The sequence below is a fragment of the Sebastes umbrosus genome, chromosome 8 (genome assembly GCF_015220745.1).
Source record: "Sebastes umbrosus isolate fSebUmb1 chromosome 8, fSebUmb1.pri, whole genome shotgun sequence".
NCBI lineage: Eukaryota > Metazoa > Chordata > Actinopteri > Perciformes > Sebastidae > Sebastes > Sebastes umbrosus.
The window spans coordinates 18,509,651-18,523,196 of record NC_051276.1 but is presented as its reverse complement, the minus strand read 5'-3'; the positions used below and the strand labels follow the sequence as shown (position 1 = coordinate 18,523,196).

At 40.9% G+C, this 13,546-nt stretch overlaps 1 protein-coding gene across 1 annotated transcript in view; it reads left to right on the top strand.

Annotated features, from left to right (window-relative positions):
* Positions 1-11,054, top strand: part of si:dkey-40c11.2 (drebrin-like protein) — a 34,139-nt gene extending 23,085 nt beyond the window's left edge. Inside the window, exons 7-18 of the mRNA XM_037778386.1 lie at positions 3,051-3,194; positions 3,348-3,425; positions 3,589-3,740; positions 4,902-4,956; positions 6,817-6,891; positions 7,064-7,172; positions 7,308-7,838; positions 8,380-8,784; positions 8,948-9,046; positions 9,170-9,303; positions 9,723-9,774; positions 9,889-11,054. Of these exons, the coding sequence (XP_037634314.1) occupies positions 3,051-3,194; positions 3,348-3,425; positions 3,589-3,740; positions 4,902-4,956; positions 6,817-6,891; positions 7,064-7,172; positions 7,308-7,838; positions 8,380-8,784; positions 8,948-9,046; positions 9,170-9,303; positions 9,723-9,774; positions 9,889-10,025 (1,971 nt within the window). The 3' untranslated portion in view covers positions 10,026-11,054. The remainder of the gene's footprint in view (positions 1-3,050; positions 3,195-3,347; positions 3,426-3,588; positions 3,741-4,901; positions 4,957-6,816; positions 6,892-7,063; positions 7,173-7,307; positions 7,839-8,379; positions 8,785-8,947; positions 9,047-9,169; positions 9,304-9,722; positions 9,775-9,888) is intronic.
* Positions 11,055-13,546: the final 2,492 nt, after the last annotated feature.

Genomic DNA, 13,546 nt, shown 5'->3' with positions numbered 1-13,546 from the left:
TTTGTATTTGTTATTCGCTCCTTTCTCTCTCTCTCTCTCTCTCTCTTTTTTTTTTCAACTTGTCTGTGTCTTTCTGGCTTGCTATGCTGCATGTCCCAGCTGGCAGCGAGGGGGTTTTGTTAAGGCGAGTCCTGCAGCAGTAGATTTGGGTACGTTACATACTGTACTCCAGTGTGGCGTTAAGTTATGACAAGTAAATTATGAATAGGGTGCAGGTGTTTCCATTGTTCTGCATTTCCACTGAAACAATAGCTGAATAAAGTTGAGTCAGAAGGGTGTGTGTGTGCAGGGACATTAAGTGTTGATACTGCGAGTGATTCATTGTGGAGGAGAAGATACATACTGTATAAAAGTATATCTCATATAGTCAGATATGAGAGAGGGCTGTAAAAATGGAAATGAAGATACAGGAGGAGTTGAATCTTTTCTTTTAATTTTATGAAATACATCTTTAATCATAACCAAACGTAATAACTATGTGCACATGACAGCCTGGCACAATGCCAAATATCTTTTAAGGTGGAGCAGGAGATTTGGATTGCAACAAAGAACAGTACTTCTATTGTGAATATGGAATAAAGCAACATATTCGGGTCAAGGCACTAAACCCTGAAGCACTTTAGATCATTCATGTCTGTCATCTCGCCCCGACACACACTTAAGAACAGAGGATTTATTGCCATGTCAACCAACATTGGCCTCTATTGCTGCTTCTGATTTATTTAAACTGTGGAGAACTCATTACGAATGTTAATGGCATAACATCTGAGGAACATAATACGCTGTTAATGTAACAAAAATCAACTTACATTCTTTTTTACATTTTAAAGGAGCATGCAAACAATAACACTTTAACCATAAGTGACCCATCAGTCATCTGGGTCAGACTTCACAGGGACACATCCACATCCACCTACTGCCTCTCGCAGTCTGAACAACTCCTGAGCAGGAGAGACTGTGTGAAGCAGTGCCAGAGCAGTCAGTTTGTGCAGAGTTGAGCACAATTATATCGAGCTGGTAACTCTCAACCTGTCACATCACCTCGAGGCTCCTTTTCCTCCCGGAGAGGTTATATTCTTATACCCATAGCTATCAAGGTCATCAATGCCACGAATCCTAAAAAAGATGGTTGGTTCGCATGCAACATCCTACTTGGACGTTATACTGAGATTTTTCCATGAAAATATCACCTGTTATCGACTGTTATCAGGCCATTAAATAGATGTTATCGGTTGCTACAAGCACCATAGATGTGGGTCATCAGGGACCTACTATGTTGTAACACATTCTAACACATTGTTAAACTGAATGAAACATCATGTTTTGAGCTCTAACAAAAGAGCTTCTGTAGGTTTAGCTAACAAAACCACTTGGTTAAGTTAAGGGAAAAACATTGTGTTTTTTTGCTTAAAATAACTATCAAAAGTAAAAGTGAAACTTAATTCTTATGAACACAAATAGGATGTGAACCCCGGTCTCCTGGGTGAAAACTCCCATCCATCACCCTCAAATTCCACCCCATATGGAGTTTCACCCTGTCTATACTACAACGCCTGACTTCCAATTCTGCTCCTGTCACAATTACTACGGTTGCTAGAGGTCGCTGTCATGTTCTTTTATACCTTCTTTTGGTGATCTACCATGTGAATACATGATAAAACCTACTTTTAGGTGTAGTAGCCCCCTATTGACCCACATCCATGGTGCTTATAGCGACTGATAACGCCTATTTAATAGCCTGAAAACAGTCTCATCGACTGAAAATATCTAGGGCATGGATAGGGTGGATTATGACACATTTGCCTTTACTACTGAAGCAGCACTATGGGATTGAAACAGAGGGGAAGGTGAGAGACTGAGAGGAGGGTAAGGGCTTTTTTTAATCTCCAACACTTATGATTTACATCTTAAACACGATGATGAATATGGAATCCAAGTCCTGTAGCACCTGAATGCTGTTGAGTGACTCCCAGCCATATCATGATATGAAAAGAGTTATGAAAAAGGTATGCAAAGAATTAGAGGTGATTTGCATAAAGTATGCAGGGAAGACCGTATTGACATATTGAGAGAAAACTGTTCTGTCTTCCTGTACTTGATAAAATCCAGTGCACGAGGATGCAGGGTTGGTGTCAGTAATGGGCAAACATGTTCTGCTACTGGGAGCTTTTGCTGTACATTGTGGTTCTGTCTGTTTCCATGATTTTCCCAGCATCCCTGGCAGCGCTGTGGACTGCTTGTCTGGTCTGTGTGTGTGCAGTTGGCAGTGACAGCTAGAGTGATATGGATTATACTCCGTACTGACATGTATTATAGGGCACACTGGATGCTCTGTTCAGTGTCGGTGTCAGCGTTGTCACTCAGATAAAGCTGTGGTTTCCTGTTGGAGGCTGACAGACCTGGCCCTCCATCAACAAGCCTGGACTTACTCTCCATGGAAATTATTCTGAGGTCCTGGCCACATACAAAATGCCTGTATACATGCATGAGTTCAGCTCATGTTCAACACCTATCCGTGCCATAGAAATAGCAGCAGTGGAACACTACTGTGGTTTTTGAATATGATTTGCCAATAGTCTTTTTTTATATCTCTAAATCTCCCTTAAGCTTGACTTCCAGGTATTGAGCAACTATTGCATGTTAAGTGAAGGTCTCTCTCTTTTTCGACATTTTTGCAAAAACACATGCTTTCACACCCTCTCTTTCTCACTTTCCCTATCTAACCCCCTATTTTTTATTTCTTCCCATCCCCCCCTCTGCCATCTAAAACCATCCAAACCAATGCATTCCTGTCCTCACGCTAAAGCCAGGGAGTATTTTTCGCTCTCTTACAATCCTTGTAGCAGTTGCACAACTGTTTGGCTCCAAGTTTGCATAACTCCAAGTCAGACCAAGAGAAAACCACCAGAGGGACTGTGTGTACTTGTGTATGAATTTCTAGCCTTTGTGTGTGTGTGTGACTACAGTACAGTATGCAAGGGTGGATTAAATTCACATCTGTCTTACTCTATTTGCCATCTCTTTTTCATTCCCTGCCCTCCATGTTTCAGGAAGCACATGTATTCGTTGGTGCAGAGAAAGTGGAGGATGTGACGGAGGAGAAGATACTAGCAGAGCTCAGCAAGGCCCAGGCCCAGCCTCCTACACAGTGGGTGAGAAGGAGCTCCAGGTCTGCGGACAAGGAGGAACTAGTGGTGAGTTCACTGCAGTACCTCATCTGCCCAACAGATGGAGACAGAGACTTTCATATACACACTGTGACACAATTTAATGTAGAAACTTACCTCCTATGTGACTTCTAGTATAGTTGTGGCTCTGCATTCACTGTTCCTTTGTTTTTCTTATAGGGTACAAACTACAGAAAAACTAATGCTGCCATGGAGATGAGACGGATAAACAGAGACTCCTTCTGGGCACGAGCAGAGGTATGCCAAAGTCTCTCTATTTGGCCACATCTGTGTGGCTAAAATATAGTTTACTGCCATTTACATAGCTACTGAGGAGAGCTATTTTTCTATTTGAAAGTGAAATGAAAGTATAATATATTCTCCCATTGTTTCCCATTGTGTGTGTGTGTGTGTGTGTCAGCGTGAAGAGGAAGAGAGGAAAGACGAGGAGAAGAGGCGAGCAGCGGAGGAGAGACGGCGCCTTGAAAGAGAGAGAGTTTCAAAGGAGCGGAGGGATGCAGATGAGAGAGACAGAAAGATGAATGAGAAGCTACAGATGATTGAGGAGCAGAGGTAGGAACAATGTCTGTTTCCAATAGTTCCAATAGTGCCCTCCAGTGGCTGTACTGTGTATGGTTTAGAAGAATAAAGTAAACTGAACAAAACTATAATATACACTTTTGTTTTTTCATGAGTTGAAATTAAAGATCTAGAAAAAGGTTTATTTCACTCAAATGTTGTGCACAAATTTTTTTTAAATCCATGTTAGTGATCACTTCTCCTTTGACAAAATAATCCATCTACCTGACAGGTGTGTCATATCAAGATGTATCATTATCACACAGGTGTGCCTTGGGCTTCCCACAATAAAAGGCCACTCTAAAATGTGTAGTTTTATCTTGGAAAAAAAGACTATTCATTAGGATTTCACACGACTAGGCCTACAGACATTATTTTTTTTGGTCACAGATACCTCAAAGTATCAGACAGTATCTGGTTTTACCACCATTTGCCTCACGCAGTGTGACATATCTCCTCTGCAATAGAGTTGATCAGGTTGTTGATTGAGGCCTGATGAATGTCGGCCAACTCCTCTTCAATGGCTGTGCGAAGTTGCTGGATATTAGCAGAAATTAGAACACGCCGATCCAGAGCATCCCAAACATGCTCAATGGGTGACATGACAGGAGATGCAAGAACTGGGATGTAGGTGTTGGTGGCGGATGAATGGCACGACAATGGGCCTCAGGATCTCGTCATAGTATCTCTGTGCATTCAAATTGCCTTCAATAAAATGCACCTGGGTTTGTTATCGTACTATAACCCTACTGCCACAGCTCTGGTGGTCATTCCTTCAGTCAGCATGCCAACGGCGCACTCCGTCAAAACGTGAGACATCTGGATGTTGTGTGATAAAACTGCACATTTTAGAGCGGCTTTTTATTGTGAGCAGCCCAATGCACACCTGTGTAATAATGATGCTGTTTAATCAGCATCTTGATGTGCCACATCTGTCAGGTGGATGGATTATCTTGGCAAAGGAGAAGCGCTCACTGAATCAGATTTTAACAAATATCTTTTTTTTCAACTTGTGAAAAATGTGAGCAAAAACAAAAGTGTTGCGTTTATATTTTTTTGTTCAGTAATAGATTCACGTACACAGTAAATGCACTGTATTTTGGATATTGGAACAATAATAAGTGGTGCTGTTTTATTTTTTTAAATGTCTCACAGAAGAAAACAGGCAGAGCAAGAAGAAGAACTGCGCAGGAAGGAGAAACACAAATGGGTGAGTGAAGAGATGTGTATTAGGGCTGTCAATCGATTCAAATATTGAATCACGATTAATCACATAATTGTCCATAGTTAATCGCGATTAATCAAAAATGAATCACACATTTTTTATCTGTTCAAAATGTACCTTGAAGGGTGATTTGTGGGTACCCATAGAACCCATTTTCATTCACATATGAAAGGGACCCCTTTGAAATTGCCATGACAAATTTTCCTCGCCAAAATTTAGCAGAAGTTTGGAGCATTATTTAGCATTCTTTGCGACAAGCTAGTATGACATGGTTAGTACCAATGGATTCCTTAGGTTTTCTACTTTACTCTAGCTGAGCCCGGTATAACCTAAAAACTGCAAGTTGCGTTAATTCGTTAAAAAAATTAGTGGCGTTTAAACACATTTGCATTAACAAGTTATTATCGCGTTAACTTTGACAACCCTAATGTGTATATCTTGCATGTAAAATGATGAAAAGTGGTCAACCATGTTTTCATGGGCTTTGTGGTGGCAAAATGGATACAAATAGCTTTGCTGGTTTCTGGCTTTTCAGTTTGGTCAGACTGGCCTGAACTCATTGACCCCTGTGTAAGACCTGGATTGACCTTTGGCTGTGAGAGGTCTGATTCTAAAACTGTAATTGTTCTGAGGACTTTATAACTGACCCTCTGATCCATGTAAGTACCACCATTGTCCTGCTACAAAACAACTCTGAGAAAACAATGGGGCCTGCCGGGCCCCTCAATCAGATGCTGAAATAGATCTCCGTCATGGCAGCAACAGGGACCCACAGAATCACTTCCTCTTTAGCGATTTTTGCCTACAAAATAAAAGTTTTAGAAAGTTTTTTTTTTTACAAAACAAATTAAATACAATAACGATGGGCTTAGTATTCAATGTGAAAACTGACATCTTCCATCAGTCATGATCTTTTGGGATGTCTGGTGATATGGATGTCACTTTAATCCGCAGGCAGTTCTCAAGGTTTTTACGAATCAGTGATGAGGAGATTTATTTATTCTTTATTTACAACAGGGACGGACAGGGACAGAAATTCATGTCCATGTCTATTTTTGTGTTAGACAATATGCAAATTAACTGTAACTTTCCTAAAATAATATTTGTTTTTCTTCAGATGACATTAATTACATAACTAATGATGTTTTGAGAAGAAATAAGTTAACATTTTGTTCTGATGGTTGTTTCTTACAGTAGCTGTCTGATTCATTGTCACACACTCTGAATGGTTGCTTTGCATTTAAATCGCTTGAAATAGCAAGACATGACAGACTTCATGACATTTTGACATGCAACTATACAGTATGCTGAATGCACAAACACAATGTTCAAACAGTGCAACACTAAATACGATGCGTTTTCAAATTTTAGCTAATACACGAGACGTTATTGTAAACAAGACTAAGAGAAAAATCTCAGCTTTGGAGCTGTGTTGTATATATGACCACGGTTTGGAGGAGGTGTTCCTCACTAGGGTTACAATTACCTCCGGCCTTTACTCGAGGCTGTCTCTAAGCTTAGTTATGAGTACAGACAGTATATTTATATTTGTGAGAGGTGAGAGTAAGGCTGGTTATACATGTGTGTAGTGAGGGGTTTGTAGGTGTATGAGATTCCTGAGAGAAAAGCAACAAAGTCCTTCCCAGGTGTTGCTTTGTGCCAGCAGTTACTGTATCGTTAATTAGTGCTCAATGTCAAAACACTCAAGTTACACAAGTCTCAAGTGTTGTGTCATCTACTTTTTCAAATGGTTCTATTCTAAATGAAGAGATTAAAATGTGTGTGTGTGTGTGTGTGTGTGTGTGTGAATATATAAATAATATGATTGTGTTTCTGCACTGACAGGAGCAGCAGCAGAGGGAGCACATGGACGATATGAGGGCTCGTCTTAGAAGGAGCGAGTCCATAGAGAAAGCAGCAGTAAGTGAATCTTACACAGTATAAACTCATACAGCTAACATTACTTAATATTATTTTCATTAGCGCTTTTTCAAAGACCTGAATGGGCCACATGTTGAAATGCTATAGATTTTCGTGACACCTGGTCTGTTTAATGATTTCGTGCACATACTGTACATTACTTGACCTGTAGGAGGCGGCAGAGTTAGTGTCACAGCGCTCCATGAACCCGAGGGAGTTCTTCAGGCAGCTGTCATCATCATCATCACAAAGTCCCACCAGCCCTGGATCCTCCCGCACCGGTATGTACACTGAGACTTTAAGGTCTAGACAAGCTTTATTGAAACACAAGGATCAGCCTTGGATTACAGTGCATGCAGTTGTTGGATATGCAATATGTATCCTTTCAGTTTCTGAACTGTTTTCTTTCTCTCCAGGCAAACCCTTCAGACGATACCAGCGCAGCCTGACAGACACGGCCTTCATCTTCTCTAAAGCAGAAGGGAGCACGTCGACCTCCCCTTACAGTTCACCCCTGGTCTCCCCCTTCGCCCGGGCTCCTCCCTCCCCCATCTACCGTGCCACGTCTCCCCCCATGAGCCCCGATTTCCGCCCTGTCACCTCTCCAGAAAGGCCCAGAGCCCCCATGTCGCCGCCCACATCACCTCTTCGCCCCGCCCCTCCAGTCTCAGCGCTGCCCAGCGTTCCACAAACTAACAGCCAAGTTCAGGCTGCTGTTGAGCCCAAACCCCCGTCACCCACGGAACCTTCTGCACCCCCGGCCTCCCCTACTCTCTTGGCTTCCTTGTCCCCCGTTTTAGTAAAGAACAACCCCTCTCAGTCACATCCAGAGGCCCTGTCTGCCTCGCCCCAAAATACCCCGACCGAGCCAGAGCACTCAACTTTCTGCTTCGAGTCTCCACAGGCTCCGACAGCTCCTCTTCCAGAGAGACCATGGCCAAACACAGGTAGGATGGAGCAGGACACAAACAATTATATTAGGATCTGATTATGCAATATTGTTATATTTTTCCTTTTTGAGGTAATCTACATAGAAAGTCTGAGTATCAAAAAAGTCAGGGTGATGGTGCAATGTGAAAAGAGCATATTACTCTGCTTATTACTTTGCCAAAGACATTAATAGTTTGACATTAAGTAGTGGTTGTTAAATTTTTTTTTATTACAGGCTAAAGTGACTTAGATGATTTTGCCAAAAACTACTCCACATACTCCAGACTGTGTAAAGCAGACCAGGGAATATGAATCAGTGGCCTGTTATACAGAAATGACAGAGCTCCGATTATTTTTACAGTCCAGTCACAATTAAATATTCCTAAAGTAACCACATATACTTTTAGTCGTGCCAGGCTTAACTGTAATGTGCACCCAGAGAATCCAACTTTTTCGTTCGTTATAGTTCACTTTTTATACACAGCCTTCGTGGGCTCTTTTACAACATGTAAGCTTAATCAAATTGTGTTTTTAATGATGTAATTTTCCAATCAACAGACCTCAACACAGCCAGTCTTGTGCACACTGAGCTGGTCTCAAACACTGGCTACATAGCACGGGCTGTACTGGTGGAGGAGGATGAGGAAGAGGATGAGGAGGAGCACAAGGAAGATGAGGCTGAAACACAACCACAGCCTTGTGCTGTTAGCACAGAACCAGTCCAGACTGAGGCAGAGGAGCGGGAGCAAGAGGAGGAGGAAAAGGAGGAGGTGAAGGAAGAGGACAAGGAGGAAGAGGAGGAGGAATTAAAACAGGAAGCTGAATGTGAGGTGGTGCAGGAGGAGGAGGAGGAGGAGGAGGAGGCAAAGGAAGATGGAGAGGAGAATGACCAATCAGAAGACAGTCAGACCCCCTCTGACCCTGCTGAGCTTTCAAAGAAAGATGAAGAGTCAGCCATCACTGGTAGTCCTCTTGTTCTTGTACCCTGTTATTTTTTACACTGTATTGTTACACTGTCACACAGCATTTATTTTTAAATGATGTTTTGTAGCTTTCCAAAAGTTAAAATTACATTTGATAACATGTTGCACAATGACAAAAGATTACAACCAAGTCGTTATTTCAGATGCCGAACCCATTTGTCAAGTAATCAAACACGAGACTGTCGTCCCGTCAACCAATGGGATCCCAAATGGAGAGGACACACAGGAACAGAATGGCATAGGTTTGGCAACATATCAGATCAAATAATATTATACTAATGTAGCGTTATTCAGTGATGACACATAAATACATTCTCTGTACTGTTTGGGCTGTGATGAACGCTTTTCACACTGGTCTTCCTCAGAGCGATCTTTGAGTCCATCCGACACAGAACTGAGCTCACCGGAGCTGGCTGTGTGCTACGAACTCCACAGCACAGTAGAGGAGGATGACATCGTAGAGGATGAGGAACAGATGATCTCAGAAAATGGACAAGAGGTACTGTATCTACAAACATATATTTCACTTGTACAGTATCTTACACTAAGCCTGTTTGTTCAAAAATGGAAATCTGTTCTTAATTAAAACAATATTGATGAATATTTGGTTGGGTTCAAAGGTGTTGCTGAGTTTTTGCACAACAATTGAGGTTTATTGCACAGAGGAATATCAGGCTTTGGCTACACAGGCAATACAAGTTGTTAGTAAGGTGGTTTTGGCCTTTCATGGGCTTTGTTGACACAAATGTAGAATATCGCCAGCAGCCTTATCTTTTAAAATCAAAAGTTCATGTGAAAAAGGGTTTCTATGAAAGTGATTTAATTGTCCTTTATTCTGTTTTGTGAATTTGAGTTACACAAGACGTGTATTTCATGATTGCAGCCTTCTTCTTACTACGTTTTTTCTCTCCGCTTCAGGTTTTAGCCGAGCGACAAATGTGCGTCCGAGCTCTGTATGACTACCAAGCAGGTAAGCTGCCATTTAGAGGATAATCGCCACGCATGTGCGCATAAAGTGCCTCCACTTATGGTAATTACACCGTGTTTAGTGGGTCTTCACCATGTTATCTTGCGGCTCCCACAGAGGACGAATCGGAGATCTCCTTTGAACCCGGTGACATCATCAAGGATGTGGAAACGGTGGACAAAGCCTGGTGGAGGGGATGGAGCAAAGATGGCCGTCAAGGCTTGTTCCCTGCCAATTATGTGGAGACCATATAGGCAGGCGGAGACACACCAGCACACACACATACATATACACACACACACTCAGGGACACCATCTCCCCTCACATTTGTGCATGTTTTTACCTTAATCCTCCCACTGAAACTTTGTACTCTCTATTTTGTAGGAAGGATAAAGAAAAAAAATGTGACTCCCTGTTTTGTAGAAAGCATAAAGAAAAAGCATGACTCTTTATTTTGATGTTTTTTTCGAGCAAAACAAAATATTCTCACAAGTATGCAGAAATTACCCAGCCTCATTTTCTTGGATAAAACAGCGGAGACCTTTTTCTTGGACCAAAATAACTTATTTCCTTTTGAGATACTGCAAGAATGTTGGTGGGAGGGATCAGATCACGATGACAAAAGGATCACAAACTTTGCTTTTCTTGTGAGAAACACAAACAGATTTTTTTTCTAGTGTATCGTCGTCTTTTTGATCCACACATATAACAAGCATTCCATTCTGCTCACCGTTTGCTTTGTGTGTTACATTTGCTAAAAAAATTATTTCCTGCTCTTGACTGGTATATATAATCAAGATACATGTATCAGACATCATCTTATAATCACCTCCCTGTGTTTCCTGAGTTATTTTCTAGCACTGTTTTGTTACTGACAGTCTCACTGCACATTTTAATTAGCAACATAACAAAAGATAAACAAGCAGAGGAAAAAAAAAGCACTGTGTTGACACCTGTATTTCTCACTCTTGAACATGGGTTCTATTTTGTTCATATGGCGATGTCCTTCCATACATGTTGTGATTACGTCTTAATTTTTCAGAGATTTTTAAGAAATTAAAACATTCTGTCGACACACAGATGATATGAAAAAAAATCGTACTTTAATCTTCTGTAATATCTTAATAATCTACACTGTATATAAGAATGTATAAAACACTTCAAAGATCTTCTCTTTTTCTATACTGGGCTTGGATGTTTGTCTGTTGTATGCTTGTTTGATGGTATGTATGTTCTTTGTATTTACTCCAAACTTACAAATATATAGCAGCTACAAACCCAAACTGCTTTAAAGTGTTTGTCTCGTGTTTATATTCTTCACATTTACAGGTTCCAACAATCAAACAAACTGTAATGGATATTATCATTATTGTCTGAATTGCTGATTTTAGACTATTTTAGAAAAAATAATTCTCAAACCCTCTTGAGACCTGCTGGATCGCCGGCAATTCCGGCTGACATAACTGTCTTTAAGAGGCTGTAGTGAGCTCAGTTTTCAAGCTAGAGGGAAGATATTGGCATCATATGAAACTAGAAAATGAAAGGAATCCAAAGCTATTGGCTTGTTGGGAAGGAAGCTAAATAAGGCTCCAAAGTTAGGCTAAGGGAAAACTGGCATGGCGAATTTCAAAGGGGACCTTTGACCTCTGACCTCAAGATATAAAGACATTTCCACCATGATTTGATGCAGAAAAGTCAGAAATTGGCGCATACAAATTCACCAGAATGCATGAAATGTAGTGTTTGACATTCAAAATTTTAATCTGGGATTTTTCTTTTTTAAATCTGCATCCATTTAAGGGATGTACAGTATTTATAAATAACAAAAAATGTCCCTTAAGACATTTTGAAGGACTTCGGAAATTGTTTTAGACTGTACAAACAAGTCATAAATAGGTATATTAGATGTTTACTACTTTTAAATAAAGCATTTGAAAAATATTAAATTAAATTTTCACACCACACAAAAGTTAGCAGGTGATTATTGGTCTCAATAGCACACATTTGATTTTGTCTCATGTAAGAAAACATTGATCTGTAAATAACAGATTTTCAGTTGAAAGTTTTATTGGTGCATTATTAATACATTTTGAAGTTTTTATGAATAAACTTGATTTTGAGAATACATGTTCATTATTGTACTTAACTTATACATTGATTCTTGAATGCATTGGGTAGAAGAAGAAAAAAAAAGGTAGTGAATTGTAGTGCTGTATTTGCACCTATAGGTGGAGACATTGCCTTTTCCAACATGTCAGTGACAACATTATTGAGACAGAGCTCAGTAAAATGAACAGATTCCTCAGGACAAAAGGCAAAATATTTTGACAGGCAGAGAGGAGGCTCATTGTTACACACATTTCAGGAGCGGGATATCCAGACATTTCCAAAGCTAAAAATTGCTAATGCTGCTACACCTCAAACAGGATTTTCCCCTCGGGTAATAATGATTGATTGAATATGACATTAATATTTCTTAACCATACACCTTTAATATTTATACGTGAGGGGCTAGGTTACGCTCTTGTAGTGCCAGTTCAATAACAGTGTTTGGCAGACGCGCCTCTGTTCCTAAATAGAGAGGTAATGTTTGACATGGGTCTCATCCCGCCTGAACTGATGCCTGTTGACAGACTGACTAAATCTATCCAGGAGACTATTCTGTCGAGGTTATCCCAGAAGGCTAATCATCAGTGATATGTGTGAAAAGGTGATGAGCCTCTTATGAAATACTAATTGGGTTGCAAGGAGAAGACCGTGAAAAGCTCAAATGAGCAAGACTTAATTTAAGTTTTAAACAGGGATGAAAAAAAGGAAAACTTAAATCGTATAACTCAACACGTTCTCGTCCCAACTCGTCATATACTGACGCTTTGTCAGACCCCTTGGCGTCACTTTTCGGTCGCAGTAAACACGTGCTTAATGTTGTGAATTAAATAAAAACACTTAGCACTATACCATCACTATAGTTAGGTTTAGGAAAAACTACATGGTTGGGCTTAAAACTACTACGTTTGTACAATGAAAATGACACTGAATGTTGTGAAAATGGGACACGAACAAACAGCTGATTGTAACGTGACGCATGGGGACATGAATAGCGGTCCAAGGGATGAAAGTCTTGTGTTTCTTGGACCCATCCACCTCCTTTTCTGCCCGCCCGATGTGTGTCACTTTCACTCTTTAAACTACGTCACAACAGCACTTTCTCTGCGTGTTTAATATTGACGCAGATGGGTTTACATTGTAGTTAATGGAAAGCCTGGTGCGTCTCATATCGCTGCTCAAGGGGTGCCTTGTGCGTCAGTATCTAACGCCGGCAGCCGTACGTAACAAAACATCTGTATTTGACGCCCTGCGGGAATGAGAACGGGCTGTATAACACCAATGTATATCATTTGACATTGGTGTGCATGAGAAAGTTAAACAGCCATCGAGATAAACAGAGAGAGAGGGGACATCTGCGCACAGAGAATGTGAAGGCAAATTGATCTGGACAGTTGTGTCCCCTCTTCTCCCACTTCGCCATATCCCCGTTCCCATGGTCATCCCCACAACTCAAGACATCCCTTGTCTCTTCAGATTAAGCAGAGTGATAGGGAGACACCGGCTAACGTGCCAGTCAACTTTCCTTTCCCCTGCCCGTCTGTCTTTAGGCTGTTCATTCCCTCTGTGACCCTCATCAGTAACAAAAACCCTTCGACTAGGGGTGCTAAACTAACAGAGAACATCCCCCTCCATGCCCCCTCCCTCCTCCTGACTTTCCCTTTATCTC